Source organism: Aspergillus campestris, assembly GCF_002847485.1.
Source record: "Aspergillus campestris IBT 28561 chromosome Unknown P168scaffold_3, whole genome shotgun sequence".
Classification (NCBI taxonomy): Eukaryota; Fungi; Ascomycota; class Eurotiomycetes; order Eurotiales; family Aspergillaceae; genus Aspergillus; species Aspergillus campestris.
In genome coordinates this window covers 1,708,950-1,736,170 of record NW_020194338.1, presented here as the reverse complement: position 1 = coordinate 1,736,170, position 27,221 = coordinate 1,708,950, and the positions used below count along the sequence as shown (strand labels likewise).

The 27,221-nt window shown below is 55.4% G+C and overlaps 9 protein-coding genes across 9 annotated transcripts; 3 read left to right on the top strand and 6 right to left on the bottom strand.

Moving 5' to 3' along the window:
• Window positions 1-466: 466 nt before the first annotated feature.
• On the bottom strand, window positions 467-2,409 carry P168DRAFT_295723 (putative very-long-chain acyl-CoA synthetase family protein (CefD1); the record flags this gene model as incomplete). The annotated part of the gene is made up of 3 exons (XM_024838061.1): window positions 467-487; window positions 523-2,345; window positions 2,400-2,409. The coding sequence occupies 3 exons, from the start codon at window positions 2,407-2,409 to the stop codon at window positions 467-469; spliced, it is 1,854 nt and encodes a 617-aa protein (XP_024695347.1).
• A 1,991-nt stretch (window positions 2,410-4,400) lies between these two features.
• On the bottom strand, window positions 4,401-5,905 carry mcsA (putative citrate synthase Cit1; the record flags this gene model as incomplete). The annotated part of the gene is made up of 3 exons (XM_024833300.1): window positions 4,401-4,601; window positions 4,659-5,807; window positions 5,858-5,905. 3 exons carry the CDS (start codon window positions 5,903-5,905, stop codon window positions 4,401-4,403), a joined length of 1,398 nt encoding a protein of 465 aa, XP_024695346.1.
• Window positions 5,906-6,858: 953 nt separating this feature from the next.
• Window positions 6,859-10,718, top strand: P168DRAFT_325577 (putative mRNA-nucleus export ATPase (Elf1)). Its single transcript, XM_024841022.1, has 2 exons — window positions 6,859-9,732; window positions 9,827-10,718. The coding sequence occupies exons 1-2, from the start codon at window positions 7,115-7,117 to the stop codon at window positions 10,554-10,556; spliced, it is 3,348 nt and encodes a 1,115-aa protein (XP_024695345.1). The 5' UTR covers window positions 6,859-7,114; the 3' UTR covers window positions 10,557-10,718.
• A 201-nt stretch (window positions 10,719-10,919) lies between these two features.
• P168DRAFT_288655 (AAA family ATPase SEC18) lies at window positions 10,920-13,758 on the top strand. The gene is made up of 4 exons (XM_024836840.1): window positions 10,920-11,393; window positions 11,462-11,771; window positions 11,833-13,293; window positions 13,356-13,758. The coding sequence occupies exons 1-4, from the start codon at window positions 11,143-11,145 to the stop codon at window positions 13,692-13,694; spliced, it is 2,361 nt and encodes a 786-aa protein (XP_024695344.1). The 5' UTR covers window positions 10,920-11,142; the 3' UTR covers window positions 13,695-13,758.
• Window positions 13,759-14,164: 406 nt separating this feature from the next.
• Window positions 14,165-15,628, bottom strand: P168DRAFT_280131 (uncharacterized protein; the record flags this gene model as incomplete). Its single annotated transcript, XM_024835852.1, has 1 exon — window positions 14,165-15,628. The coding sequence occupies one exon, from the start codon at window positions 15,626-15,628 to the stop codon at window positions 14,165-14,167; it is 1,464 nt and encodes a 487-aa protein (XP_024695343.1).
• A 694-nt stretch (window positions 15,629-16,322) lies between these two features.
• P168DRAFT_325575 (flavin-containing monooxygenase) lies at window positions 16,323-18,771 on the bottom strand. The gene is made up of 6 exons (XM_024841021.1): window positions 18,577-18,771; window positions 18,043-18,522; window positions 17,736-17,982; window positions 17,255-17,638; window positions 16,830-17,186; window positions 16,323-16,778 (listed from the first exon to the last, which is right to left on the bottom strand). The coding sequence occupies exons 1-6, from the start codon at window positions 18,739-18,741 to the stop codon at window positions 16,618-16,620; spliced, it is 1,794 nt and encodes a 597-aa protein (XP_024695342.1). The 5' UTR covers window positions 18,742-18,771; the 3' UTR covers window positions 16,323-16,617.
• Window positions 18,772-19,734: 963 nt separating this feature from the next.
• Window positions 19,735-21,777, top strand: P168DRAFT_295719 (acetyl CoA synthetase; the record flags this gene model as incomplete). The annotated part of the gene is made up of 5 exons (XM_024838060.1): window positions 19,735-20,880; window positions 20,947-21,207; window positions 21,260-21,389; window positions 21,434-21,708; window positions 21,754-21,777. 5 exons carry the CDS (start codon window positions 19,735-19,737, stop codon window positions 21,775-21,777), a joined length of 1,836 nt encoding a protein of 611 aa, XP_024695341.1.
• Window positions 21,778-22,319: 542 nt separating this feature from the next.
• Window positions 22,320-23,993, bottom strand: P168DRAFT_288653 (uncharacterized protein). Its single transcript, XM_024836839.1, has one exon. The coding sequence runs from the start codon at window positions 23,916-23,918 to the stop codon at window positions 22,449-22,451; it is 1,470 nt and encodes a 489-aa protein (XP_024695340.1). The 5' UTR covers window positions 23,919-23,993; the 3' UTR covers window positions 22,320-22,448.
• Window positions 23,994-25,342: 1,349 nt separating this feature from the next.
• On the bottom strand, window positions 25,343-27,151 carry P168DRAFT_295718 (cytochrome P450; the record flags this gene model as incomplete). Its single annotated transcript, XM_024838059.1, has 6 exons — window positions 25,343-25,752; window positions 25,810-26,427; window positions 26,490-26,558; window positions 26,609-26,693; window positions 26,754-26,879; window positions 26,936-27,151. The coding sequence occupies 6 exons, from the start codon at window positions 27,149-27,151 to the stop codon at window positions 25,343-25,345; spliced, it is 1,524 nt and encodes a 507-aa protein (XP_024695339.1).
• Between the last annotated feature and the right edge of the window lie 70 nt (window positions 27,152-27,221).

The window sequence follows — 27,221 nt, the reverse complement described above, 5'->3', positions numbered from 1 at the left end:
TCAAGATACCACTTCGACCTTGATCCTTAGGCCAGTCATTCTTACCACAGTCTGGTGCTAACCGCATCATCCAAGCTTCTTATAGATAAAACCGATATAAACGAGTATCAAGAACGGCAGCTCAAAAATTTCATGGTTCGTACCAACAAACATCCTTAATGTCTGTGGATCACCTGAAATGTCCATGACCAGAGCTATGGAATTCAGAACGGCTATGCATACAACCCACCCCGTTGGCATACTCCTATGGTTAGACCTATATCTCATTTAATACGCCATGGACTGCCGCATAGGCCGAGCTATACTTATGTATTTGGTTATAGGTTGTCCTGCATTGGCATCTAGAAAAATGTAGGGTTTTACTAACCACGTGACATCTGCTATATCTACTCAACTATCTACACTTCATATATACCGAGATACACTCTAGACGTATATACAGTATCCCTATACAGTGTATACAAAATCAAAGCCGCGCCCCACCCTGCTGCAACACCTTCCACTCCTCCCCCCAAAAGGCACATAAGCCCCCTCCCCAGGCGGCAACCAGTAAAAGCGATCCCCCGCACCGCCAGGGACCTTCTCACCGACCCTCTCCAACTCAATGCCCTCCTCGCGCAGCGGCACCTTATTCTGCTTATGATTATGAATATGCGACGCGCTATCGCCGACCCGCAAAAACACCGGCACCGCATACTTGGGCAACTTCGCCCTCGCGAACCGCGCCAGCGCCCCGAAATCAAACCCCTCCCTCGCCTCAGGCGCAATCAGCAGCGCCGCGCACCCCGCCCGGCCCTCATGGTGCGGCACGCTCACCCCGTAGACGTTCGCCTCCTGCACGCCTGGATACTGCCCCAGCACGACGGCCACCTCGGCTGTGGCCACGTTCTCGCTCTTCCACCGGAACGTGTCGCCCAGTCTGTCGAGGAAGTACCACCGCCCGTCGTCGGCGCGGCGGAGCGCGTCGCCCGAGCGGTAGAAGATGTCGCCCTTTTTGAAGACGTCGCGCAGGAATTTCTTCTCCGTCGCGCTGTCGTTGCGCCAGTAGCCCTGGAAGGCGGACTCGTCCGGCACGCGGACGAGGATCTCTCCGCCTTCGCTGTAGGGCGTGCGGGTCGCGAAGCCCGTCTTGCGGCTGCGGAGGACGTCGCCGGTGGATGGGTCGATGGCGACGGGCACGTACGTGTTGTGGAGGACGAGACGCATGAGGAGGCCGTGGTGGCCGACGGCGCCGGATGTGAAGGGACCCGTGTTGTAGTTGAAGAGGGAGAAGACGCCTTCTGTGGAGTTGAAGAATTCGCCGACGGAGGGGACGGCGAAGCGCGCCTGGAACCGCTCCCAGATGTCGGGGCGGAGGCCGTTGCCGTACATGCAGCGGAGGCGGTGGGCGCGGTCGAGCGGGGAGGGTGGCGCGGCGAGGAGGTAGCGCGCGGATTCGCCGACGTAGACGAAGACGGTGGACTCGCTGTCGCGGATGTCGGACCAGAAGCTGCGCACGCTGAATTTGGGGCCCAGCGCGATGGACACGCCTGTGACGAGGCTGGCGATCATGCAGATGGCCGAGGTGCCGTGGTAGAGCGGCATGCAGCTGTACCAGCGGTCGCCGGTGGGGCCGGGGGCGTCGGGCATGGCGCCGCTGCGGAGGGATAGGGTCGCGTAGAGGCGGGACATGGTGAAGGCGCAGCCTTTGGGCATGCCGGTTGTGCCAGAGGTGAAGAGGAGGATGGCGGGGAAGTCTGCGGCGGTGTGGGCGGCGAGACGGCCGTCTTCCGGGATGGTGGGTGGGAAGCTGGGAAGGGTGGAGGTGAGGAGGGCGGAGTCGAGTGGGATGAGGGTCATGGAGAGCTCAGACTCGATGGTGGGGCGGGCGCTCTCCATGCGGGCGACGCATTCGGCGTCGTCGTCAACGAGGATGAGTTTGGCGCCGCTGATGCGCAGACAGTGCACGAGGGCGTCGCCCGTGAGGTTGTAGTTGATGGCGGCGGGGGCGCACCCGATGCTGCAGAGGCCCAGCCAGGCGAGGAGGAACTCGGCACGGTTGGTCAGGAAGAAGGCGACGAGGTCACCGCGCTGGACACCCTTCGAGCGGAAGAAGTGGGCGAAGCGTGCGGCCGTGTCGAAAGCCTCGCGGAAGGTGTAGACCCGGGAGCGCGTCCAGATGCAGACCATATCCGGGTACTGCGCGGCGTTGGCGGCGAACACGTACCAGATGTTGCCCGTTCCTTGGGCAGCGGCTTTCTCGTAGCCGCGCAGGCTGCGGAAGAGAGTCCACAGGGCGCGGACATCCCGGGAAAGGTGGAATTTGCCATCCAGATAGGTGGCGGCCGCGAGGCCACCGGCGACAGCTGCTGTAGTCGGTCAGTGTCTATACTCCAGGTGAGGAGGAAGCATAAGCATACCAAGACTCATGATTCAAGAAGTGAACGGTGAACAGTGAACAGTGGAAGACAGTTGGGACGAGGTCTCCGCACCGTGTCTTCTATCCATCCTGGACTAAGTCTGTTGGAAAGAGCAAGGATCGGCCATGCGGGGTTCGTCGGTTGTCGGCTTTCGTGGATGATCTGGCCGAACCAGTCAACGAGCCGATCAATTGTACGGTACAGTGAGCACTGGATGTTGGACATCGTGGATGATTTACTGATACATGAAGTTTGACTGATTCATGGTAGTTAGGGCTATTTGTGCCTGAGGTAAGCATGCTGCATGGTCATATCATTATTACAAGTATCGTAATGAAACCACGTCAATAGATCGTATTTTATATCGTAGGAATATATTCTACTATGATAATAAAAAGATCTATACAATGCCATTGACACCCATCCAATTCTATCTACTAACATAAAGAGGAAAAATCGAGAATGGTCGACCGTTGAGCAATCCCAACACTTTTTTTATAATCAAAAATGCCGAGGTCCTTGGAACGCGGGGCACGGATCTACACCGACTGACGGGTCGTTGACGATCATTCCCTAGAGCGGGGCCATGTACGGAGTACATCCGGCAGTGTATTCTTCCTGCTTCATCCTCAAAGTTCAGAACAGTCAAACGCATGGTGAACCAGTACTTCACATCCGAATCATACTCCGGCACCCAGCCGGGTACGTCCCATAACGTTCAGTCCGAAGCAACATAGCATTTACTCCAAAAGCAAAGCATCCAACGTCTTCAAAGCCCACTCAGAACTCGTCATCTCCTCAGACGGTGATCTATCAGCATTACGCTGGAAAGCATAGTGCAGCACAGCGCCGGTCCTGACAGCCTGCATCTCATGTTCACGGACCTCCCGCCGGCGTACATCATCATAAACCTGGCATTAAACCCAAATCTCATCCCAAAAAGCATCCAGTATCTGCAAGCGACATGTGTAATTGTGCTAGCCGCTGATATCTATGTAGCCGGTCGCTAGTAGAAGAGTGTCTAGGTCTATGCCGAGCGGTAGTATCTTGACTAAAGACCAGTTGATCACGCCTGTGATCTCAAACGTCTCCTCGTTTAGCAGGATGTTCGTTTGAGAGAGGTCCTTGTGGGTGAGGACTTGGGGGTATGATTTGCTGAAGAGGATTGGGAGGTTGCGCTCTAGTTCGGTGATTGTCTGGGGGAGTATGCAGGGTGATGTGTTCTTGATCTTCGTGAGTCGGGGGTAGACTCGATCCCGGTACAATGCTCGCGCATTAGGGCCAACCGGCGGCGGGTTTAACCAATACCGAGCAAAGTTTCTGGAGAGGATGTTACTATCCCTTATGATTTAACAACAGACTCGTGTTGTCGAAAAGACTTGATCACATCCTGTTGTTCGTCTAGACAATCTATGCAACGGACCGTGTAGCTCAGCGAGCCCGGGACGGCAACTTCCTGGACTGCGGAGGCACCACAGATCCTACGGGCATAGCCATCACATTCTAACCGAGTTGGAGGTTTGCGAGCGTTGAAAAGCTCGTCGATAGCCTGCTGAGTCCACGAACGCTCCTCCACGAGTCTAGACTATCAAGTTGGCTGCGTCCTTGGAGTGACTCTTGGATGGGAGAAATAGAAAGGTGGCTATACCCCACTAAAACACAACCAGGACCAGAAAAGTCGAACAATCGCCTTTGGTCAAAGAGGTGAACGTGTGGCTGGTATCACGTGAGTAGAATGGATGCATCTGCTGCCGTGGATCTACACTGACTCGTGTGTCGTTTGTCGAATGTTCGTCCATTGAGCCGCCTGCAGGAACAATTCAATGACAGACGGTCATGTCGTTGCCCAATTGGATAGGGGGAAGTTACGCCCTACAAAGTATTCAGACCCAAGTAAGTAGAAAATACATCTATTCTAACATTTTTGTCTCTATCAATTCGAGGTGATTGTCCAAGCAAACAGGCTAATTCGTCAAATTCCATACGTCGTCAAACATCCCCTTATTTCTTCAGACCCAGCAGGTTGATGCTCTTGGGTCGCTCGATGGGCAGACCCAGGGCGCGGTCCCAGATCAGCTGCGCCAGCGGGCCCAGCGCGCGGCTGACACCGAAGGTGACGGTGTAGTACAGCGGTTGCTGGAAGCCGTAGTGGTGGAAGAGCACGCCCGAGGCGGCGTCGACGTTAGGGTGGGGGTTCTTGGTCTGGGGAGAGAGTTAGTTACAGTTGGATACGTTCAGGGGAGGAAAGAGGGCACTAACCTTGCCGTGCTCGGTCAGCACGCCAGGCGCGACCTGAGAGTTCTTCTTGACCAGCTGGAAGACGGGGTTGGCCAGCACGTCGGGACGGGTGTCGGCAAAGTCCATGAGAGCCTCGAAGCGGGGATCGGGCTTGCGCAGGACACCGTGGCCGTAGCCCGGAACCACGCGACCGGACTTGAGGGTGGCCCAGAGGTAGTCGCGGACGTCCTGTTCGGTGAACTTGGTGCCGATCTTCTCCTGCATGGCCAGGATCCAGCGCAGCACCTCCTGGGCGGCGAGACCGTGCAGCGGGCCGGCCAGACCCAGCAGGCCGGCGCTGTAGCTCAGGTAGGGGTCGCTGAGGGCGCTGCCGACCAGGTGGGTGGCGTGGGCAGACACGTTGCCGCCCTCGTGGTCACCGTGCAGGGCGAGGTAGAGACGGAGCAGGTCGTGGAAGTCCTGGTTCTTCGCATCGCCCTTGCCCAGCAGCTCGGCGAAGTTGTGCGACCAATCCTGGGCGCCGTCGAGGGCCTGGGTGCCGACGCTGTCGACGGCGTCGGGGCGGAAGACCAGAGCGGCGACACGGGGGATCTTGGCCAGCAGATCGATGCTGTCGTCGAAGGTGGGCTCCCAGTACTCGGCCTTGTTGAGGCCCTGCTCGTAGGCCTTGGCGAAGCGGGACTCGGTGTTGAGGGCGGCCACGGCGACGGACAGCTGGGTCATGGGGTGCATGTTCGCGGGGAAGGACTTGATCAGGTCCAGGATGTGCTGGGGGAGGTGGGACTTCTCGGCGAGCTCGCGCGAGAAGGCACGGATCTGGGGGGTGGTGGGGACCTGACCGGTCAGGAGCAGCCAGAACATGGCCTCGGGCAGCATCTCGGTGCCGGTGGGGCCCTTGGGCAGCTCCTTCTGGCAGTCCTTGATGGTCTTTCCGTGGAACCGGATGCCCTCCTCAGGGTCGAGGACGGAGCCTTCCCAGAGCATGGCCTTGAGACCCCGCATGCCACCCAGGGTGTTGCCAATCTTGACCTCCCCAATGACCTCATCACTCTGCTGCTTGACCTGCTGCAGCAGTTCCCGCTTAGCGGGGATCACGGACTTGAGGGTCGACTTGAGGTCGGACTCGGTCGCGTAGGAGCGGCGCGAGGCGGAGTTGACCCAGCGGGTGGTCTTTGACCATTAGCGCGGTACCGTCCAATAACCATTGAAGTAGGGCTTACCTGGGCCAGCTTGGAGGCATGACGAGAGGTACGGAGGGGAAGAGCCATTGTGATAGTGAATCCAAAAAGATGGAGAAAGACAATGGAGAGAAGAAGAGAGAGAGAAAGGGAGAAGAGAAGATGGAGAAGAGAGCGAGGAAGAGGGGAAAATAAAAGGATGGAGAAGAGAGCAGAGAAAGAAGGGGGAAGAACAGACGGTCCGGTTGGCCGCGGAGTAGCCTCAGGCCGAGGCAAGCAACGGTCGCGGTTGCATGCGGGCGCACCCTAGTAGGACCGACTAGTAGTCTGCAGGGAGGTGCGTTACGACTCAGGTACCTATGGGGATGGAAGGGAACCCCCAAGCCATACTGTAGTAGAGTAACCGATACCTCCGGTCAGACGGAAGTCGATCCTTCCATCGGCCCGTTCTGTCCTATCAAAGTGGAAGAGTTCGGTCGGTTATCACATGAGGTGTCGGGTATGGGATGCTAGGGAGGAGATCGGCGGTCGGTCGGGGTCGAGGGACGTCACGATGTTTGCTCGAACCCTGCAGAAGTGGTGTCGATCGTCGTGTATTATCTGAAATGGCGATACACCCTACATCGTATATATAGAATAGATTCCTGGGAGGAACAATATGAATCTATACAGAATCCTCGGTTGTTGGAACTGGGGTGCGGGGTAGAGCGAACCGGGTTAGCGGGCCCCATCACGGGGTATCACGGGGTCCCCGCGTGCCTCAGGAATACGCTGATTCAGACCTGAGTCAGCTAAATCTTACTCAGCAATGACCAGCTGACTCAGCTGACTCATCCCAAATCGTGACTAAGATATCACTCAGCACAGCCACCGGCCGAGACCGCCTGCGCCACTTCCCTCCGGCGGTGAACGCCCTCGCCTCAGGCAGAAAACTCGACCACACTGGGCAGAAAAATCATCGCCGCCCCGCCTTTATCTCTTTATCTCGATCTTTTTTTTTGTTTCTTTTTTTTTTTTCCCTTTCTGACTTCAACCTCTCCTCTCTTCCTCCCCTCTCCCCTCCTCCCCATTTTTGGGATCCTCCCCTGTATAGTGTCTCTTGTTGTTTCTTTTCCTTTCTGTCAGAGATACCCAAAAAAGTTTTTCGATTAATTTCTTCTCCCTCGTTACGACCATCCATAGGGGAGGTTCCTTTTTCTGCTTACTGAAAAGTTCTTCATTGGCTGCCTGATTCCCACAATTTCATATCATCCTAAAGACACGGTGACAACGACCTCAATATTCATCGTATTGTGAAGAATGCCCCATCAGGAATCGCCCGCCATGACGACCGCCGTCTCTAAGACTCCCTCCGACGTCCCCCCCACTTCCGAGGAGGTCGCCTCTCTCTTCCACACTATCTTCAATGCCGACACCTCCGATAGGGCTCTCGATGCCGCCTATGGCCTGACCAATCTGTTGATCCAGAGTGTCGGATGTGCCGGCTTCCAGAAATACGACATCCTCAACCCCATCAAGAAGGCCGCCCTCGATAAGAAGGATGGTGCCCGGCGCGAGAGCGCTATGCTCATCCTGGGCGCCCTGTTTGAGCGCTTCCCGCCCTCCCACCCCCTGAGTGAGGTGTCCTTCCTGCTGCAGGATGGAGGTCTCCTGCACATCGCCCTCGATTCCCTGGCCGACAAGGGCGCCGTCGTGCGCGATGCCGCTCAGTACGCCATCGACGCCCTGGTCGCCACCCTCAAGCCCGAGGCCCAGGTCAACGCCCTTTTGCCCGCCCTTCTCGCCTACCTTGGCAAGGGCTCTGGCAAGTGGCAGGGCTTCGTCGGGGCCTACGCTCTGATCGAGCAGATGGCCCGGCGCGCCGAGATGGGTGCCGGCACCCGCGACGAGGAGACGGACAAGGATGTCCTCCGCGAGGCCATGGGCAAGACCCTGAAGGAGCTCATCCCCCTGATTGAGTCCGGCATGCACGACCTGAAGGGCGAGGTCGCCAAGCAGGCCTGCAAGGCCATGCACGCCGTCACCACCCTCCTGTCCAATGATGACGTCGCCCCGCGCATCCCGCTCCTGATCAAGACCATGGAGCAGCCGTCGGAGAAGACGCTGCAGAGCGCCATCCACGCCCTCTCCCAGACCACCTTCGTCGCCATCGTCAACTCGCCCGTCCTGGCCCTGCTGACCCCGCTGCTGGAGCGCTCCCTGAACGCCCCCACCACCCCGCAGGAGACCCTGCGCCGGACCGTCGTCGTCGTCGAGAACCTGACCAAGCTGGTCCACGACCCCGCCGAGGCCCGCACCTTCCTGCCCAAGCTGAAGCCCGGTGTGCAGGGCGTCAAGGACCGCGCTTCGCTGCCCGAGGTCCGTGACCTGGCCACCCGCGCGCTGAGCGTCATCGAGAAGGCCATGGCCGACCGCGACCTCGCCAGTGGCGCCATCGCGAAGGTCACCCCCGAGGAGGTCCTCGACATCCTCGACCGCCAGATCCAGCAGCACGGGGGCCTGGTCGACCAGACCCAGCACACCCTGTTCACGCTCGGCAAGTCCTACGTCGCCGAGATGGTCCGTGAGGACGTCAACTGCCGCCTGCACGACCGCATCCCCGCCTGCATCACCCCCTACCTGCGCGGCCTGCTGCCCGAGGGCGCGCCCGAGGCCGTGGCCGCCGCGGTGCAGGAGCACTACGTCGCCGAGGACCACCGCAAGTACGGCAAGCCCGTGCCGGAGGACCCCAACGAGGTCGAGATCGTCAACGCCAACTTCTCGCTCGCCTACGGTGGCATGCTGCTGCTCTCCCACACCAACCTCCGCCTGCTCAAGGGCCACCGCTACGGCCTGTGCGGCCGCAACGGTGCCGGCAAGTCGACGCTCATGCGCAGCATCGCCGACGACAAGCTCGAGGGCTTCCCGCCGCCGGATGAGGTGCGCACCTGCTTCGTCGAGCACAACCAGGGCGAGGACGCCGACCTGTCCATCGCCGAGTACGTGTCCAAGGACCCCAAGATCGCCGAGACCGGCGCCGACCACATCCGCGAGGTCCTGCTCGAGTTCGGCTTCACCGACGGGCCCGAGGGCCGCCAGTCGCAGAACGTCGGCTCCCTGTCCGGTGGGTGGAAGATGAAGCTGGCCCTGGCCCGCGCCATGCTGATGAAGGCCGACGTCCTCCTGCTGGACGAACCGACCAATCACTTGGACGTCGCCAACGTCCGCTGGCTGCAGGACTACCTCAAGCGCCACACCGACATCACCAGCTTGATCGTCAGTCACGACTCGGGCTTCCTGGACGAGGTCTGCACCGACATCTACCACTACGAGCAGAAGCGCCTCGTCTGCTACAAGGGCAACCTGGCCGACTTCGTCAAGGTCAAACCCGAGGGCAAGAGCTACTATACCCTGTCTGCGTCCAACGTGCAGTTCCGCTTCCCGCCCCCGGGTATCCTCTCCGGCATCAAGTCCCTGACGCGTGCCATCCTGCGCATGAGCCACTGCACCTACACCTACCCGGGTGCCAGCAAGCCCTCCCTGGAGGACGCGTCGCTGACCCTGACCCTCTCGTCCCGCGTCGCCATCATCGGCGGCAACGGTGCGGGTAAGTCGACCTTCATCAAGATGCTCACGGGCGAGACCATCCCGCAGCAGGGTAAGGTCGAGAAGCACCCCAACCTTCGTATCGGTTACATCAAGCAGCACGCCCTGGAGCACGTTGAGATGCATCTGGAGAAGACCCCCAACCAGTACCTGCAGTGGCGTTACGCCAACGGTGACGACCGTGAGGTCTACCTGAAGCAGACCCGCATCCTCACCGAGGAGGATAAGGCGCAGCTGGCCAAGCCGGTCGACCTGGGCGACGGCCGAGGCCCCCGCCGCATTGAGGCGCTGATGGGTCGACAGAAGTGGAAGAAGACCTTCCAGTATGAAGTGTACGTTGTCCCCTTTTTCCTCCGACGTTCCCCTCATAATCCTTCGCTTTTCTTCTTCTCTACTGTGGTTTGGTAGAATACTAACGCTCCATAGGAAATGGGTCGGTCTGCTGCCCAAGAACAACACGATGATCTCGCGTGAGACCTTGACCCAGCTTGGCTTCGTCAAGATGGTGCAGGAGTTCGACGACCACGAGGCCTCGCGCGAGGGTCTCGGCTACCGTGTCCTGGAACCCAAGGTCATCTCCAAGCACTTCGAGGACGTCGGCCTGGACCCGGAGATCGCCAACCACAACCAGATCTCGGGCCTGTCGGGTGGACAGAAGGTGAAGGTCGTGCTGGCCGGTGCCATGTGGAACAACCCCCATCTGCTGGTCCTGGACGAGCCGACTAACTTCCTGGACCGCGACTCGCTGGGCGGCCTGGCCGTGGCCATCCGCGACTACAAGGGCGGTGTGGTCATGATCTCCCATAACGAAGAGTTCGTGGGCGCCCTGTGCCCGGAGCAGTTGCACATCGCCGACGGCCGTGTCGTCTCGCGCACCAACGCCGCCGTCTCCCTGGACCGGTTCGAGGACAGCGCCGCCAGCTCGCCGCAGCCCGGCAGCACGGCCGCCAACTCGACGGCCACCAGCGCCGCCGCCTCAGCCGTCAACTCGGGCGCCGAGGACCAGGGCGACCTGAAGTTCAAGGCCAAGAAGAAGAAGAAGATGACCCGCGCGCAGCAGAAGGAGCGCGAGGTGCGCCGCCGTCTGCGTCACATCGAGTGGCTGAACAGCCCTAAGGGCACCCCCAAGCCCGAGGACACGGACGACGAGGCTTAATTGGTTCGATTGGGATTGAATTTGTTTATGACTGTTTTCTGGTTTTTATTTCCTTTGTAATGACTGGTTTTCAAAATTCTGGCTTACCGATGCTCGCTTATGATAGACGGATCGGTGTTTTGATTCTGCAAGCGTACCGTATATAGATGAATAGATTTGTCGATTTACTCTTAATATCTCAGACTGTTATACTCCGTAGAACCGTAACTGATAAAAGGGGCTGCCTTGTGGACCGGGCTAGACTTGTGTCCTGAGGCATGATGTTTGTCACGTTTGTCAATGACGTCTATGGACGCGATCGGAATCTCGATCCGGTTCCTCCCCCCCTTATTAACATTTCAATCGAGGTGTCTTTGGTTTACTTGAATATATATTCGTTCTTCTGACTGTATCCCCTTTGTAAACTACCATTAAATCCATCCAGACCGTGGTGAAAGAAGGTTCCCGACTCGGTGGCTGACTCGGAGATACTATACTCCGGCTGATCCATCCATTCCCCGAACAACCACCGCCGTCACCTTCCTTCTCCTGACATCCCCCATTCCCCTGACACCCGTCTTTGAAACACTAAGGATTTAGACACAGCATGTTCAATCGCAACAATCTCCCCTTCGGATCGAGACCCGCTCCGTCCCCTCGCCCTGGCGGCGGCGGTGGTTACGGTGGCGGCGGGTACTCCCCCGCGCCCGCCGCTCCGCCGCGGTCTCGCCTCGATGCGCCCATGCCCGACGTCCCCATGAACAATGCAAGGAGCAGTCCGCACGCCGATGCCGACGGGCCGGTGTGGATGCTGCGCTCGGAGAAGAGTCCGACAAACGACTACACATATGGGAATCTGTACGTCGCCTCCCGCCCCTTTCCTCCCATACAAGCGTTGTAGTGGTAGTGGCTAACGTGGCCAACAGGGTGGCCGTATCGCCACAGGATTTCCCCCAGTCCGGCGGGAAAGACTTCTTCCTCGTCATCAACGACCTCTATGTGTTTACGGCGCGCGCGCTGGATACCTTCCCCCGCGGATTCATCAGCTTTTCGGAACCCCAGCGCACGTGGGCCAAGATCGCTGTCACGGATGCGGTCAAGGTGCAGATCTACAACCCCTTTCATCAGGATAAGAAGGCGTATTTGGGATCAACGGATATTGAGGTCGGGTTCGCGGGTCGAAGTCGTACCGATGAGCCGTATGATCAGAATGATTTGGCGAATAGTGTTCGGACGGTATGTACTTACTTGCTTTTGAGGGTTCGTTCCATATCAAGGCAGAAGCTCACTAGCGCAGAAATTCAGCAACCAGATTCTCGCCCCCGGCCAGAAGATTCTCATGGACCACCGCGGGATCGTGCTGGCGTTGACCGTCAAGACCGTCGAGCTGGTGGACTTGATGTCGGAGAAGCCGGAGGAGGCGACGACGGCGGCCACGGTGCCGACGGCCCGGGGTATCCTCACCCCGCACACGGCGGTCAATTTCTTCAAGGACGCCCGGAGCAATATCAACGTCAAGCCGTCCGATCGCCGACCGGCCGCCAACTCGATCATCCGGCCCGACTTCAAGTTTGAGAACATGGGCATCGGTGGTCTAGACTCGGAGTTCAGCACCATCTTCCGGCGTGCGTTCGCGTCGCGGATCTTCCCGCCCGGCCTGGTCAACAAGCTGGGCATCCAGCACGTGAAGGGTATCCTGCTGTACGGCCCGCCCGGCACGGGTAAGACCCTGATCGCTCGGCAGATCGGTCAGATGCTGAACGCGCGGGAGCCCAAGGTGATCAACGGTCCCGAGGTGCTCAACAAGTACGTCGGTGCGTCGGAAGAGAACATCCGGAAGCTCTTCGCGGACGCGGAGAAGGAGTACAAGGAGAAGGGCGAGGAGAGCGGCCTGCACATCATCATCTTCGACGAGCTGGACGCCGTGTGCAAGCAGCGTGGCGCGGGCGCCGGGGGCGGCACGGGCGTGGGCGACAGCGTTGTCAACCAGTTGCTCTCCAAGCTGGACGGTGTGGACCAGCTGAACAACATCCTGCTGATCGGAATGACGAACCGCAAGGACATGATCGATGACGCGCTGCTGCGTCCCGGCCGTCTGGAGGTGCACATGGAGATCTCACTGCCGGATCAGAAGGGCCGTGCCCAGATCCTGAAGATCCACACGACGAAGATGAAGGCGAACGGCGTGATGGCCGACGACGTGGACGTGGCCGAGCTGGCGCAGCTGACGAAGAACTTCTCCGGTGCCGAGATCTCCGGTCTCGTCAAGGCGGCGTCGTCATTCGCCTTCAACCGACACGTCAAGCCGGACACGGTAGCAGGCGTCAAAGACGACGTCGTCAACCTCAAAGTGTGCCAGGAAGACTTCTACCACGCCCTAGAGGAAGTCAAGCCCGCCTTCGGCGTCGCCGAGGAAGAGTTCGAGAACTGCCTGTCACGAGGCATCGTGCACTACTCACCGCGGATCAACGAGATCCTCAACGAAGGCCACCTCTTCATCAAGCAAGTCGGCGCAGCAGACGCCACCCCCCTCTTCTCCGTGCTCCTCCACGGGCCCTCCGCCAGCGGCAAGACCGCCCTAGCCGCGCGCATCGCAATGGACTCCGACTTCCCCTTCATCCGCCTAATCAGCCCCGAAGACATGGTCGGCTACAGCGAGACGGCCAAAATCCAACACATCAGCAAAGTCTTCTCCGACGCCTACAAGAGTCAAACCAGCGTGGTGGTCGTCGACAATATCGAGCGCATCATCGACTGGGTCCCCATCGGCCCCGCTTCAGCAACATCGTCCACCAAAGCCTAATGGTCTTCCTGCGCAAGCAGCCCCCCCACGGCCGCCGCCTCCTCATCCTAGCCACCACGACGGAGCGCTCGCTCATCAAAGAGCTGGGCATGTACAGCTCCTTCGACGCAGACATGGGCGTGCCAACGGTGCAGACCTACGAAGAGCTGCGGAGTGTTCTGGAAGAGTCGGGCGCGTTCACGGCGGAGGAGATCACGCGCGCGCTGGAGGGCATTTACAGCGTTAACGACGCGACGCAGATTGGGGTCGGCATTAAGAAGATTCTGTTGGGTATTGAGACTGCGAAGCAGGATCCGGATAAGGCGGGACGGTTCGCGAATGTTATTAATAGGATCATGGATCAGGAGAGGAGGTAGGGTAGTTTATATACTCCTTTTTGGTCTGGGTTTGTGCAGTAGATAATAGAATATATTGTTTTGAAGATTGGTTTGTGTGTCTTGGAAATATATATATAAAGATCACTGTAGATGGTTGTGCCGCGCAATGGAGGATATTTATATCCGGCCTAGGTCCTAATATAGTGGAGATAACATAAGGTAGAGGATCAATAAATAAATAGTTACTGCTACATACTATATTTTTATCGATTATGTGTTATTATTGAATTCATTGACCGGGGAATGATTCTATGTTCATGAGTAGGTTTTGTACGCACAAACCTATATAATCATCCTACATACTAACTAGGTAGGTGAAATATCATTCAAGACCTACGGGTTTGATAACTTATAATGTGTTGAAAAATACCATTCGGGGGCAAAATATATCTATATATCTTCTACCCTCTGTAAGTCATCTGCATAACATCATGTATCATCATAGAAAACTATTCCCCAGCTGGCGGCGAATCCGAAAGGACACTGCTCCAGATGTCATCATCCCGCAGACAACCGGCTATTGCCGGGCTAAGCACAGCAAGAACCTCCCAGGAATCATCCGGCGCTCGTCGCTTCGGCGCCAACGTGAAGTATCCCATGGCAGGCACATCGAGACACACATCCAACGGGAAGCCCAGCTCTTCCCCGAAATACGCCTCGTACATCGCAGAGTCTCTCCAGCTGGATATGTTCGTATCGTGGTTGTACTCGTAGATCAGAGGGACTTGCGGATTCTGCATCAGGGATGTGATGTCTCGTGCGTAGTCATTGTTGACCCGGCTCACAGCTTGTCGGACAGCTAGTGCCACCTGGCAGAGTGCATCGTCGCGAATACGTTCAGGAACCACTTCGTCCGTGAGTAATGAGCCATTGCCGATAGCAGAAAGGAGAGGCTGTGCATCCATAGCTGGTTTTACCGGCACAGCGGCATTCCCTAGGAAAGTGGAGGGCAGCGGGGGATGGACGCGTGGTCGGATATTTGCTGGCATGCAGATTCCGGGGTTTATGGCGAATGGCTGCGTAGACGATGGCGGTTCCGAGCGGCGCTTTGCCCGGTTGTAACAAAGCCATATCAATGCGACTAGGGTATCGTTATTGCTGATCCAGCTTGTTGGGCCGAACTGCTTCTGCAGAGACTCCGATCGGGCGATGACGTTGTTGAGGTGGGTTTTGAGATCTTGGATCTTGGTGGCCGAGAGGCGGAATCGTGATGCTGGAGGAAGCAACCCAAACCCGGACTGGTCAAACATGATAGACCCTGGGTGAGGCTGGAGGCCGTATCGCGAGCGATCAAGCTCGGAATCACGAGCCACTGGGGTGAGCTTGTTGAGAGATGCCCTCGCGCTGTACTGCAGCGGAGTGAGGGTATTCAAATCTAGCCCAAGTTCTGTGCCAGAGTCGGTGCGACAGCAGCATGAACCAAGTGCCTTCACCACGGTACCAGCCCCTATTGCATCCATGACGTTGTGATGCAAGGCGAATCCAAGACCCACCCCATCGTTGAATAGGTTGATCTGCAAGCGGAAGATGGGACTCGGGTTGACAATATCTGCAATGGGCTTCAGCGGAAAATGGGTCACATCCAGCCCCGCGTGGGCTTGGTGCTCGGGGTAGACTTTTCGGTATGACTCTGATACTCTCTTCACAGTCGTGATGATCAAGTCAGCATCGCTTTCGCGGGGTGGTATGATATGGCAGCCACTGTTCGGATCCCCAGGAATTGGCCCTGTGAATACATAGCCTGCCAGAAATGGACATTCTGATACTAGGCGCTGAATGCCTGCTTCGAGATGAGCAAGAGCAGAGGTGACGTCAGGTGCGTTGAAGAGGACGAGGAAGCGTATGTAGGCGGGGGGGACGAGAGTGTCTAGAGCAGTGAGCCGTTGATGGCAAGAGACGGCTGGGGATTCCATCACGGTTGAGGGGATATCGGTGATAGGTATAATCACTTTCGAAAATCAGAAGGCTGTCACCAGTGGCAGAGGGGAGCAGAGTATAGCTGACAGTTAAATACCAATGCTGTCTCCGTTGGGCACGGTGGCATGCAGTATACGACCTTGAAGTTTATGCCTTCCTGCCACGGTCTTCTATCAGTCAGCTCTATATCTTCTGATCTCGCTGATTGACAACCCTCTGCTTAGCAGTGTTGACCGCTTGTGTTGCACTTTCCACTGCGAAACCCTCGACGCAAGGCGCAAGTCAAATTGCACCCACTATTGAACCAGTGCAGTGATAACTACAGCCTGCGAGGAAATCAGACAGAGCGTAGAAATTCTGTACTGATGTGTCTGTAGTCTGCAAGGATCCCTCGGCATGTTTATGATGTCGGTGTACATGACCCCTTACTGCGAGTTAGCGCATGCTTTCAACACATGAATCTTGACAGTATCTTATCAGGTAACCAAAGAGGTCTGATAAGCTATAGACGTGGAGGCTTCTGGAGTATCTATCGAGTGCGATGCCGCATCGTGTGACGGCAACTGTTGAAGCAGCGGGTTGGTATACACAGACCTAGTATACATGAAGCGTTCCTAAAATTTTGCTATAAATTTGCTGCAGGTCTCCGATTACCAATAAATAAGGACATCACACTAATATGAGGCATAGAAATTTTCAGATTGAACTATCAGCTCTATCAATCGGACATACGCACGTGGTTCAGAGGACAAACTCATTCCACTAAGTCGATGGCTTGTGGTTACATACAAAGGTTGAACATACGCGTGGCTTCACATTGACTCGATGTCTTCCTTTCGAGCAGCCGATACCGTGAGTAAAGCCTTCTCTGACTTGTTCACTCAATGACATGGATTTTGATCCCCTTGGAGGCAGGGTAAGGGTCCACTCCGATGAGGTTTTCGGCCATCTCCAAGGCGTGTGAAGCCGAACGCTCGCGTATGTATTAACCGGCTTTCTCTTTGTTTTGAGACTCCGAGATACCGACAAGCGCACCCAGGAAGCGAAAAATCTCTGCGAAGAGGGCCACGAGCTGATCTCCCAACCAGAAAAGCAGGCTCGGGATACCGCTTACGATCAGGGTGGTGATAAACTGGGAAACCAGTTCTAGGCAATCTTAGCGCGCATCACTTGCTGGCAGTCACTGACGACACTTACCGATAACCGATCTCCGTCCAGTAACGGAGTCTAGAAGCTCGTTGCGGATGACCTCCGACGCCCCGGGCCATACCCACGGACCGGCTAGGCGAAACTTGGTGTTTAAGGTTCCCCCAAGGGCCCAGAAGACAGTCACCTTCCAACCGTGGGCGATAGCTTGCAAGAACGAGGGGGACGCGCCTATATCCAAAGCTAGTCGGTGAGCGAACAGGTCGTGGTCCACTCCGTATTCAATCCGTCCGCTGGGGTTTCTGAATAGACGGTAGGTGTTGTCCTCTTCGAGAGGGCCCGGCAGGCGCCCGAGGAGCTTCAACACCCAGGCCTGGGCTTGCATCTCGGCTAGTGGTGGGATGGCTCCTGTTTTTATCAATTAACACATTGACATATCCTTCCCAGGTCGGAGACTGGGCAGTCAGTTGTCTTACCGAAACTGGGCCGCACGAAGCCAATGTAGCCAACGGATTCGTCGCCTGTCCTCCAGATGCCACGCTGATCGGCCTGGTCGGGAGTGCAATACTGGGAGTCCAGGAACGGGAAAGACTGGGTGTATCCGGTTGCTAGGACCACTACGTCGGGCTTACATGGTCCCTTTTGGAGCATCATCTGGCCCTCCGGCCGGCTGGTGCTCTCGAAGTGCACGACCCCGTTCTCATCGATGGACTCCGGCCAGGGAGCCAGGTCAATCGTCCGTGAGCCTGTGTCTGGAAGAGTGGCCTGGATGATGCTGGATCGGAGACGGTGGATCCAGCTCTTCGACCGATAGGGGGCACTGATGTATGGCATGGCTTTGGTGGACTTACAGTAGAAGTCTAGGGAGTCTACGTCAGCGGGCTGGCACACAAGACGACAGACATTCTGCCTCCGCCTCTTCTCCTTGTAACTCGATGTCAACATCCTGGGACTTACAATGGGACTCATCAAATTTATCTGCCGGAAGAGCTCCCACCCACTGGTCAAATCCCCGGGTTGTGCCAGTCGCCAGCCAGTGAAGAGCCGTCACCGTCCACCGGGTCATAGCAGACTGCGCGGCCCCCCGGAGCTTGGGATGGACATACGAGGTCGCGAACAGATAAGGCCGATAGACGTCAACGGGAAGCGCCTTCCCCGGTGCCTTGTAGATCGGCCAGCCGAAGAGTTTGATCTCGGGTAGTCTCTGTGCACTGTGGTGTTAGCATCCTGGGCCCCCCGTACAGAAAACTGTTCAGAGACTTGCCTTGGATCCGATCACAAATCCATTACGGTGGCATACGGTCGTGGACTTGGTGGCATCAGCCGTCACCGAGAAATATGCAATGTCCATTCCCGTCTCCCCGGCCCCGAGTACCATCACGTTGGTGTCCTTGCCCAGCTGCTGCACATGCTTGTAGTCAGACGAGTGGAAGACCACCGGCACGCGGTCCAGTCCCGGTATGGAAGGGATATTCGGCTTGACGTGCAATCCGGAGCACACTGCGACTGCATCGCAGTCCCAGGTGCGCGTCTCGCCCCCGTGCGTGACGGTGATGCGGTGGCCTCCCTTGCCCGTGCGCTCGATCTTGTCAACTCTCGTCGACAGGTGGATATGCGGCCAGAGCCCGAACCGCTCGCAATATCCCTCCAGGTAGTCGACGTACTCCACCGCAGAGAGGTAGTCGACGGACTTGTCTGGCCAGCGGTAGTCGGAGAAGGTGGTCAACTGGGCGGACGAGACAAGCTATCTCGTTCATGAGCTTAACTCTAAAGGGGAGGATAATAAAACACTACCTACCTCGGCCCTATCGTAGGTACGATAGGCGAACGTTCCCCCCACTCGATCTTCCGATTCAAAGAGCTGGACTTCGATCGGATCTACCGACTGGAAATGATGCGCGGCCACGAGGTACTTCAGGGTGACGAGGCCCGACGGCCCGCCTCCAATGACGGCAACCTTCATGATGATGGGTCAGAAGGCGGATCTTGCAGATCTCTCGGTGCTGAAGGAGGTAGCTCTCTTCCTTATGCAGTATATATCCTCGAGGGAGAGGTGATTTGTGCGCGGAATGTCATTTCTCCCTGACTGTCATTCCTTGCGGGCCCTTACGGACACTCGCATGGACTCCCTTACATGGGCTCTGGCTCTGGATTCCCTTATCCCTTGCTGCCTGCTCTAGCTCACTGTCATTGTAGAGAGGAAGAGCGGAATCACTCCTTGCATGCTCTGAGCCCGCACATTCTGGGTCTCTCAGTCGCACAAGGGGCTCCCATCAAGTGCGACTCCTTAGCCCGCCACTAGAGATTGTTGGATCCCAAGACCCTACCACTGGCCAATTCGTGTTTTTTGATCGAAGGGTCAATATCGAACACATGCTAACAGGATTCATGGAGGGCTCGAGACCCCCGGTATGCTCGCGGGATGCTGACATGCTGGGATAGAGTCATGCACCATGTCCATACCGACACGGCAACAAGGCCGGCATAGTCGCATGTAAGGAAGTGCTGCATCCCTTGCATAACGGGTGTGTCCAAGAGTTTGAATGATAACGCCATGAAGCATTGTCGGACAAGGTTGTTTTGGTGTCACAGGGCTCACACAGGAACTCCCCGTATTCAAGATGGAGCTGTTATGTGATCGCACCCTCGCTTGTACATAACCCCCCTTCCATGAGTTCAGATGCGAATAAAGTACACTATTTTCTTTCTCTGAATCACAACTTCCACCCGTCTCCGATACGAGGTTCTATGAACAATGCTGTCCTTCACAACTAAAGATGTCGTCGGTTGGCTCATGAACGTCGTTTCCGGTTCCGCCGCTGGGGTTCCCCTAAAGAGACTGGAGAATGTGGCTAAAGGATCGAGCGAAAAGGAACCGACTCTGGCCTTTCTTGAAAGACGGAAATTCTTCTGCACCGAGCTTGAGAGACAGTGTTTGCGCCCAGAGCACTATCAAATGCTGCATAAAACCTCGGTGGAAGATCCCGCCGTCTTTTGGGGAACTGTCGCCCGCCTATTGCTATCCTTTGACAACGATTTCCACACTGCTTACTCCGCCTCATTCGCGCCAGGAGGAAGCCGTTGGTTTCTAGGTGGCTATCTCAATGCGAGTTTCAACTGCGTTGACCGGCATGCGCTGGAAAATCCCGGGCGACTGGCGTTGCTTTCTGAGGCAGACGAGCCGGGCGCTCAGCGCCAAATCACGTATGGCGAATTGCTGGAACGCGTCTGCAACTTTGCATCTTTACTCCAGGCTCACGGCGCCAAGTGCGGTGATGTTATTACTATATATATGCCGACCATGCCGGAGATTGTGATTGCGATGCTGGCATGTGCGCGGATAGGCGCGATTCACTCCGTTGTCTTCCTCGGGTTTTCGGCGCAGGCGCTCCGCCAACGGCTACATGATGCGAAGTCGAAGATCGTCGTCACAGTCAACGAGGGAAGGCGAGGTGGAAAGACTATTCCGGCAAAGCTCATCGTGGACCAGGCGTTGCAGGAGTGCCCGCTGGTCAGCTCCGTTATTGTATATCGGCGGACAGAATCAACGGTGCCGATGCAACCACAGAGGGACCTGTGGTGGCACGAGGAGGTAAAAAGGTATCCGAAATATATGTCCCCAAGACCGATGGCCTCGGAAGATCCTCTCTTCTTGTTGTATACTTCTGGCTCCACGGGACAACCCAAGGGATTAGTGCACAGCACCGCTGGGTATCTCGTCGGCGCGGCCGCGGTGGGAAGATACACGTTCAACATCCAGAAGGGTGATCGAGTATTTTGCACCGGCGACATTGGATGGGCGATGGGCCATACGTACGCCGTATATATGTCGCTTGTGCTGGGAGCAACAACCGTCTTGTTTGAAGGGACCCCCACATACCCATCCTGCTCCCGATACTGGGACATCGTGAAGGATTTCCACGTAACGCATTTCTGTTCTGCGCCGACAGCACTCCGTCTTCTCGAGAGCGTGGGCGATGAGTATGCGCCCGGCGACTTGAAAACGCTAAAGGTCCTTGCCACCGCAGGGGAGCCCATCGCCGCCGAAACGTGGAAATGGTACCACGATACCGTGGGAAAGGGAAGGGCAAATGTGATTGACGTGAGTTAGCATACTTCCCACCATGATGTGAAAGAGCTTTTGTTCAATGGCTAATAAGAAGGTCAGACATACTGGCAAACAGAATCTGGCGGTCATCTAATCACCCCGCTGTCTGGTGTCACGACGACCAAACCAGGAAGCGCGTCTCGTCCTTTCTTAGGAATTGATCCAGTGATTCTGGATTTGGAAAGTGGAGACGAGATTGTAGCGCCCAACGCCAAAGGGATGCTCGCAATCAGACGACCATGGCCCAGCATGGCGCGCACAATCTGGAGGTCACACCAGCGATTCGAGGATATATATTTCGACAAGGTGACAGGCTACTATGTAAGCTGTTTTGAGCTCAGCAGGCGGGAATCTGCGTTAACTGTAAATACAGATCACAGGTGATGAAGCAAGGAGAGACGAAGATGGCCACTACTGGATCCAAGGCAGAGCAGACGATGTGATCAACGTCTCTGGCCATAGATTATCAGCGACTGAGATTGAATCTTCGATCCTTAGTAACGGTATGGTCTGTCCTCATGCTACCTGTCGATTACTGACTGTATAGACTCCATCGTCGAATGCGCGGTCGTTGGCGTACCTGACCATATCAAAGGTAGCTCATTAGCTACGTTTGCCTCCGTGAAGCTATGCGGTAGCGATGCGGAAGGACTGAAAAACGACATCAAAACCATGGTCAAGGCAAAGATCGGATCATTTGCTGTTCCAGAATTTGTGTTCATCGTGGCTGAACTTCCCAAAACTCGAAGTGGAAAGATCACGCGAAGGATACTGCGGTGTTTAGCAGCGGGGGAATACAGTCAGGTTGGAGACACGTCCACAGTATGTTCGCATTCCACATATTTCACGTCCATACCATCTAATCAGTTTTGGACAGCTCCAAAACTCTGAGGTTGTCCACCAGATTGCAAACCACTTAAAGCAAATACGTTAATTCATAAAACGAGGGCATCGAAAGGTCAGCTGAGTGGCAGACAGCAGCCGCAGTCAGATATAGTCGAACAAAGATGTATATGTAAAGAATATCGAGAGTTTACAACAGTATCCCTGGTGTACAAAATCCAACGAGACTAGCCAAAATCAACCCCTCAAACCTGGCAGGTAAAGCGACCACCGATGGATTGACTTCACCCAGAACGATGACCTAGGACGTCTGGATGCCTTGAATTCCCGCAAGACACGCAATGATACCGGAGTGCTAGCACAAAAAGTACATATTGAGAAGATTTCTTGGTGAGACATGCAGATCTGCAATGCATTAGGTACCTTTGTAAGAGTTGGTGAGAACGCCTTCTGTTGTGGAGAGTGATTTCTTAGCCATTGCATCAAAAGGTTGAATGTCTGTTTGGGAGGGCTTGACCTACTTGATATTCCTAACAGATTATGAGACAATCAAAAACTAATTGAATTGTTTCCATGATATAAAACGGTTACATAATAATCCTATCATCAATGCAATTCAAGGAAATGGTTGGACCGGAGCACTAAGCAACTTCATACGCCGCCCACAGTAGAAAACGAACAGAATCTATGGACAAGCCAGCAGGATATCAGCCCCAGAGTTACTTTGGGACACGGCATGAGTACGACGACAGAACCCCATCGGCACACAGTCGTTCCATAGACTCTGGGCACAGCGTCGCCTCAACCTCCCAGAACGCGTCTCCGTCTCCATGATGTCTTTTCCGCGGCAGTACATAGAATTGGCCATCAATCATGCCCTTGGGCATCCTGATATCAGCGGGCACGCCCAGATCACCGCCATAATCAGTTGTGCAGAAACTCAGATCTTGGAGACAGCTGATGTTGAAATCGCTTTGACCCATCGCAATGGCGGAAAGATCCGAGACTCCCTCGAGATAGGAGATGGCGCTCCGAACGAATGTGTCGTCGATGGAATGGAGCTTCCGGCGAATGGCGTATGCCATGTGGGAGAGAGTTTGTACGGTGCTCGAGTGCTTCTGAATGCACCGTTCTCCTGAAGACGGGGCGTGGTCCCCTAGAATGACGTCCATACTGACATTCTGGCGGAGCATGACAAACGCATTCCCTACGTAGGCCGCGGGAATGGGCGGAGCAGTCCTGCCCCGAACATTGACTGCCATGCAGATCCCGGACGTGGAGGGGGTACCGTTTTGTCCAGGAGTGGCGCTGGCTGTATCCCGCCTGGCACGGGTGAAGCACATCCAGAGAAGGGATACCACCACGTCATTTTTGGATACCCACGGCTGGTCTTCCGACAATTCGTACGATCTCTGAAGCAAGTCATTGCATGCATTTGTCAGCGTCTCTATGCCTTTGGCTGGGAGGAGAAACCGCTGAAATCTCAGCGACTCTGCGGCTTGCTCTAGAGCAGAGGTAATGGTCTCCCAGTCCGCAGGCAGCGGTGCCACCACCGGAAACTCCGCGCTGTGGTCTATGTTGGGACGCGGAAGAGATGCACCCAAGCCCTTTGAGCTTAAAAGCGCTCGTCCGGCCATTTGTAACTCATGGTCCATCTCAAATGTCCCAGCGCTTGGGGCGGTTCCTTCTGCCGCGAGCATGCAGCATCTTGCGAAGTCGCGTAGTAGCGCTCCCGCCCCAGTACCATCTATAGCTTGGTGGTTAAAGACAGCACCCAGAATGACCCCGTCTGACATCGCGTTTGCCTGGAGACGGAAGATTGCGGCCGGCTTATGCGGATGGGGAGCAAACGGAAGAGGCAGGTATTGCTCTTCAGCGACGGTTGATTGCGAGTGACAAGAAGCAGAGTGGTGCTTCACGTTGAGTATACTCGCATGGTCATCGTCAGAACTGGCGATCGGCTCAATCTGTAAAGCACCCTTTCTGGCGTTGGGGTCCCGGACAGGTGTGACATAGCCGGTAACAAATGGGAACTCAGATGCTAAGAGGGCAGCGCCTCTTTGCAGGTACTCTACTCCTGAAGAGACCTTGGGCACGGGAAAGACTAGGGCAATCCGTATATAGCAGGGAGGGACCGTATGGTCGAGGCTTGGTAGGCCGTAAGCCTCAAAGGGAGTTTTGATAGTCATTCTGGAACTGTCTGGATCAAAACCTGCTTGAACCTGGAGGTCTCGACAGTTGGAGTGGGGGAGATTAAGGACAGAATTCTTTATCATAAGAGATGTGCCCAGACAAGGGATATAATGTCCAACATGCTCGGTCGGGATTTAATATCGTGTTGGGGTGTGACTAGAATGGATGTGTATTATGCCGTAGAGATGGATAATCAACTCCCTTGCATTTAGACCGCTGGTATTAGTTGTTCAGTTGTTAAGAAGTGGGTGGCTTGAGAAGCACAGCACAGCAAGTTTGATGCATTCCGCAAGGAGGTGTACGCCGTTGACCAAGAGGAAGGCTGGATATGCGGTGTACATAGTCCTGATTGGAGATAGGTTGTGTTTTAACTCGTGTATAACCGAGCCTGGCTAGGAGGACTGTTGTCCAGGTCGTAGTGCTGAACAGCAGAAAATATGCTTGCTTCACATACTGCCTCGTAGTCGAGATGATGTAGGCTGGTGACGCTGATATTGATATTCCCTACCGGGGGCAGCCACTACACCCACTACGATCAGTGGTATAGATACCATATCCATCCTATTTGGGTCGATACTCAAGTTGACTTAAGTCTTAATTACAGTCCAAACTTAGCGGAATGCTACTCAGTAGACTCGCCAAAGACAATGAGCGAGCGTTAAACGTGCAATAGACACCAACCCCCCCACCCTCCTCCAAAAATGCCAATTTTGGATTTGCACTTTCTCATTGTTGATCTTTTTTCTTAACCCTGGGCCCGGTACGAGAAGGATTCGGCTTATTCTAGGTCTGCTACCATATCAGTCCACATTGTGCGTTTGAATATGGCTATGGAAACACCACTGTTTCGTTTACAGATCTGCAACAAAGGAAGTCAGAATCCTTGCATGTCACTTGCGGTAAGGTGTGGCTATGAATTATGACATTCAAAGAACGCGGTCTCTGCACCCTAGGGCCGATTGGGCTACCTGTGTAGGCCACCCTAGCCTTGAGGAAGTTGCTGTAACGCAAGGAGCGTGCATGAGATTGGCACTGTCACTCAGTCGAGCATCGACAACTAGCCCCTCGCGCCATTCACCCGAGACAATAAGACATACATCGACCGTCGAGCAATATGCAAATATTACCTACCATCTCTGCGTTTACTTCCACGAACGAATGAGGATCTGGGTTTCTGGGACGTGTCATAGCTTTCTACAGTAGCCGAGAGAACAGTACTATGCTATTAGCCTAACTTAGGTGACTACTTTCAACATTATCTTCGTTTGCTTCTAGCGGCTCGAATCCAAGCCTACCTAGAGCTATATAAGACACGCCCAAATGTGACAGTGAAGCCAGGAGCAGTTGTGTCTACCACCAAAGACCGTCGGAAAGCCAACAGCGTAGATTACAAGGACTGTCTCCGTGCGCTGTGTAGCCCTCAGAAGCCCGCAGCTCGTTTCTTGATCAAGATCGGCGTGGTCAGATTCGGGATGATCTTGTCACCGATCACCACGTTCTGAGGTCGTCCCCTCTGGCCAGCCTCGAAGTGAAACTCGTAGTCGACGAGGAACCGACTCAAAATCACTTTCATAACATGGGTGGCGAAGAAGCGGCCGGGGCATGCATACCGACCGAGGCCAAAATGCATATGAGTAGGCCCCGTGCTGACGAGAGACGACGTCGCTTTTTTCTCCTTCGCGTAGCGGAAGGCGTCGAATGTGTCTGGATCGGCGACGATCTCGGGATCGTGGGAGATGGGCCCGGCGGCCATGCAGATGTGTGTACCCTTGGGCAAGAAGAGACCGTCTGTTAGACTCAGGTCGTGCTTCACGACTCGGTGGAAGGATACTAGCAGTGGTTAGATTTTGTAGTGTTCAAGACAGGCAGTGAGCCACTGGGACGTACATTCTCCAGGCGGGTTGTGTCTCTGTGATTCCTTGAGGAAGCTATCCATGCATCTCAGGGCTAGGACTTCTGCCTGTGTGGTCTCCCGCCAGTTGGGATTCGCAGTGCGGATTTCGTCACGGAGTGGTTCCTGCCATTCTGGCATGACTATCAGATCGTACATGGCGTGTGTTAGAGTCATCGCGCTCGTATGCACCACCGCCATACTTGTGATCCCAAGGAGTCTGTGCGCGATGTTATGCGGGTGACCTTCATTGTCGTCTTTTGCCAAATCCATCATCCACTGCAAGAAATCGTCGGGTTTCTCATATTCCTCGCCCCCGGAAGCTTCGCGTTGTCTGCGCCACTCAATCACCGGTCCTAATAGTTCCTTTTTGACATAGGCCAGTTGCCGGTCCAGACGTCGGCTGCAAGGCAGTAGACGCCCCACGAAGGGTTGAAGAAAGCCAGGCACTGGTCGGAGGAGTGCAATGGTCATGAAGATGTCTTTGGTGTAGTCGATCGAGGCTTGCAGCCACTTTTCGTCCCGACACAGTTCGTCGCCGATGAACACTCGCGAACTGACACGGGCAATCAACCGAAGGAAGATTTCATACGGATTGATGGCAACGAATGTTCCTGGAACCGGATGCACGGTCAGAGGGCCGTCGTTGGGGCACGCCATGGATACATTTGCTTACCTTCACACGGAGGGAGCTCTACGTCGAACGCATGATCCAGCTCCGATATAATGCGCGGGATCAGTCTGCCTGGACCCTGAATTAGCATCGCGGTAGAGAATGCTCGTTTGACCACTCACCAATGGCAGGAGTCAGCCGCTTCTGGATAGTTTCTGTGTGCAGATAACTGTCGGTGAGGATTGTCGTGTAGTCTCCGACATGATCCTAAATCCGCGCCAGATGAGCGCTGATCGGTTTTGCGTTGGAAATGGGAGAATACCGTACCGTAAAGGTTGCCTCGAGAGCATTCAAGGAGCTCGAGGGCAGTTGGCGTAGTTCTTCGGCATATCTGGTCGATAACACTACCAGGTCTCCATCTGGCTTGAGTATTTTGTAGGCGCGGCTTTTATACTGATGGTTTATTAGCCGCAAATTTCGACAAGTCTCTGAGCCAAAACGTCTCTCACCTGGCGATAGCCGCCATAGATCACTTTGACAGCGTTGGAATTAAATTCGAGCCGGCTCAAAAGTGATGGTAGCCAGGGAGAGCCAAACTTGACGGTGGGAACAGCAACCTTGGTCCGGTATGTCGGTCTCGGCAACATACAATAGCCCAGGGCCAATACACCCAAACACAACCAGCCAACCTCCGGTCGACTGATCGACTGGATAAAGCTATCCATGGTGAGAGATTTATCCAAGAAAACAGAAGAGCCAAACCGGACCAGGTGTGTGCTGATAACCAGAGAAGTC

What these genes read in the sequence shown, in the direction of transcription:
- P168DRAFT_325577 (XM_024841022.1), top strand. Translation starts at nt 7,115, where the DNA reads ATGCCCCATCAGGAATCGCCCGCCATGACGACCGCCGTCTCTAAGACT. An exon ending in AAGACCTTCCAGTATGAAGT is followed by an intron (nt 9,733 to 9,826) that starts GTACGTTGTCCC and finishes AACGCTCCATAG; the next exon opens with GAAATGGGTCGGTCTGCTGC.
- P168DRAFT_288655 (XM_024836840.1), top strand. Translation starts at nt 11,143, where the DNA reads ATGTTCAATCGCAACAATCTCCCCTTCGGATCGAGACCCGCTCCGTCC. An exon ending in GACTACACATATGGGAATCT is followed by an intron (nt 11,394 to 11,461) that starts GTACGTCGCCTC and finishes CGTGGCCAACAG; the next exon opens with GGTGGCCGTATCGCCACAGG. An exon ending in TCGAGCGCATCATCGACTGG is followed by an intron (nt 13,294 to 13,355) that starts GTCCCCATCGGC and finishes TTCCTGCGCAAG; the next exon opens with CAGCCCCCCCACGGCCGCCG.
- P168DRAFT_325575 (XM_024841021.1), bottom strand. Translation starts at nt 18,741, where the DNA reads ATGAAGGTTGCCGTCATTGGAGGCGGGCCGTCGGGCCTCGTCACCCTG. An exon ending in GTACCTACGATAGGGCCGAG is followed by an intron (nt 18,523 to 18,576) that starts GTAGGTAGTGTT and finishes TGAACGAGATAG; the next exon opens with CTTGTCTCGTCCGCCCAGTT. An exon ending in CTTCGTGCGGCCCAGTTTCG is followed by an intron (nt 17,187 to 17,254) that starts GTAAGACAACTG and finishes TGATAAAAACAG; the next exon opens with GAGCCATCCCACCACTAGCC.
- P168DRAFT_288653 (XM_024836839.1), bottom strand. Translation starts at nt 23,918, where the DNA reads ATGACTATCAAAACTCCCTTTGAGGCTTACGGCCTACCAAGCCTCGAC.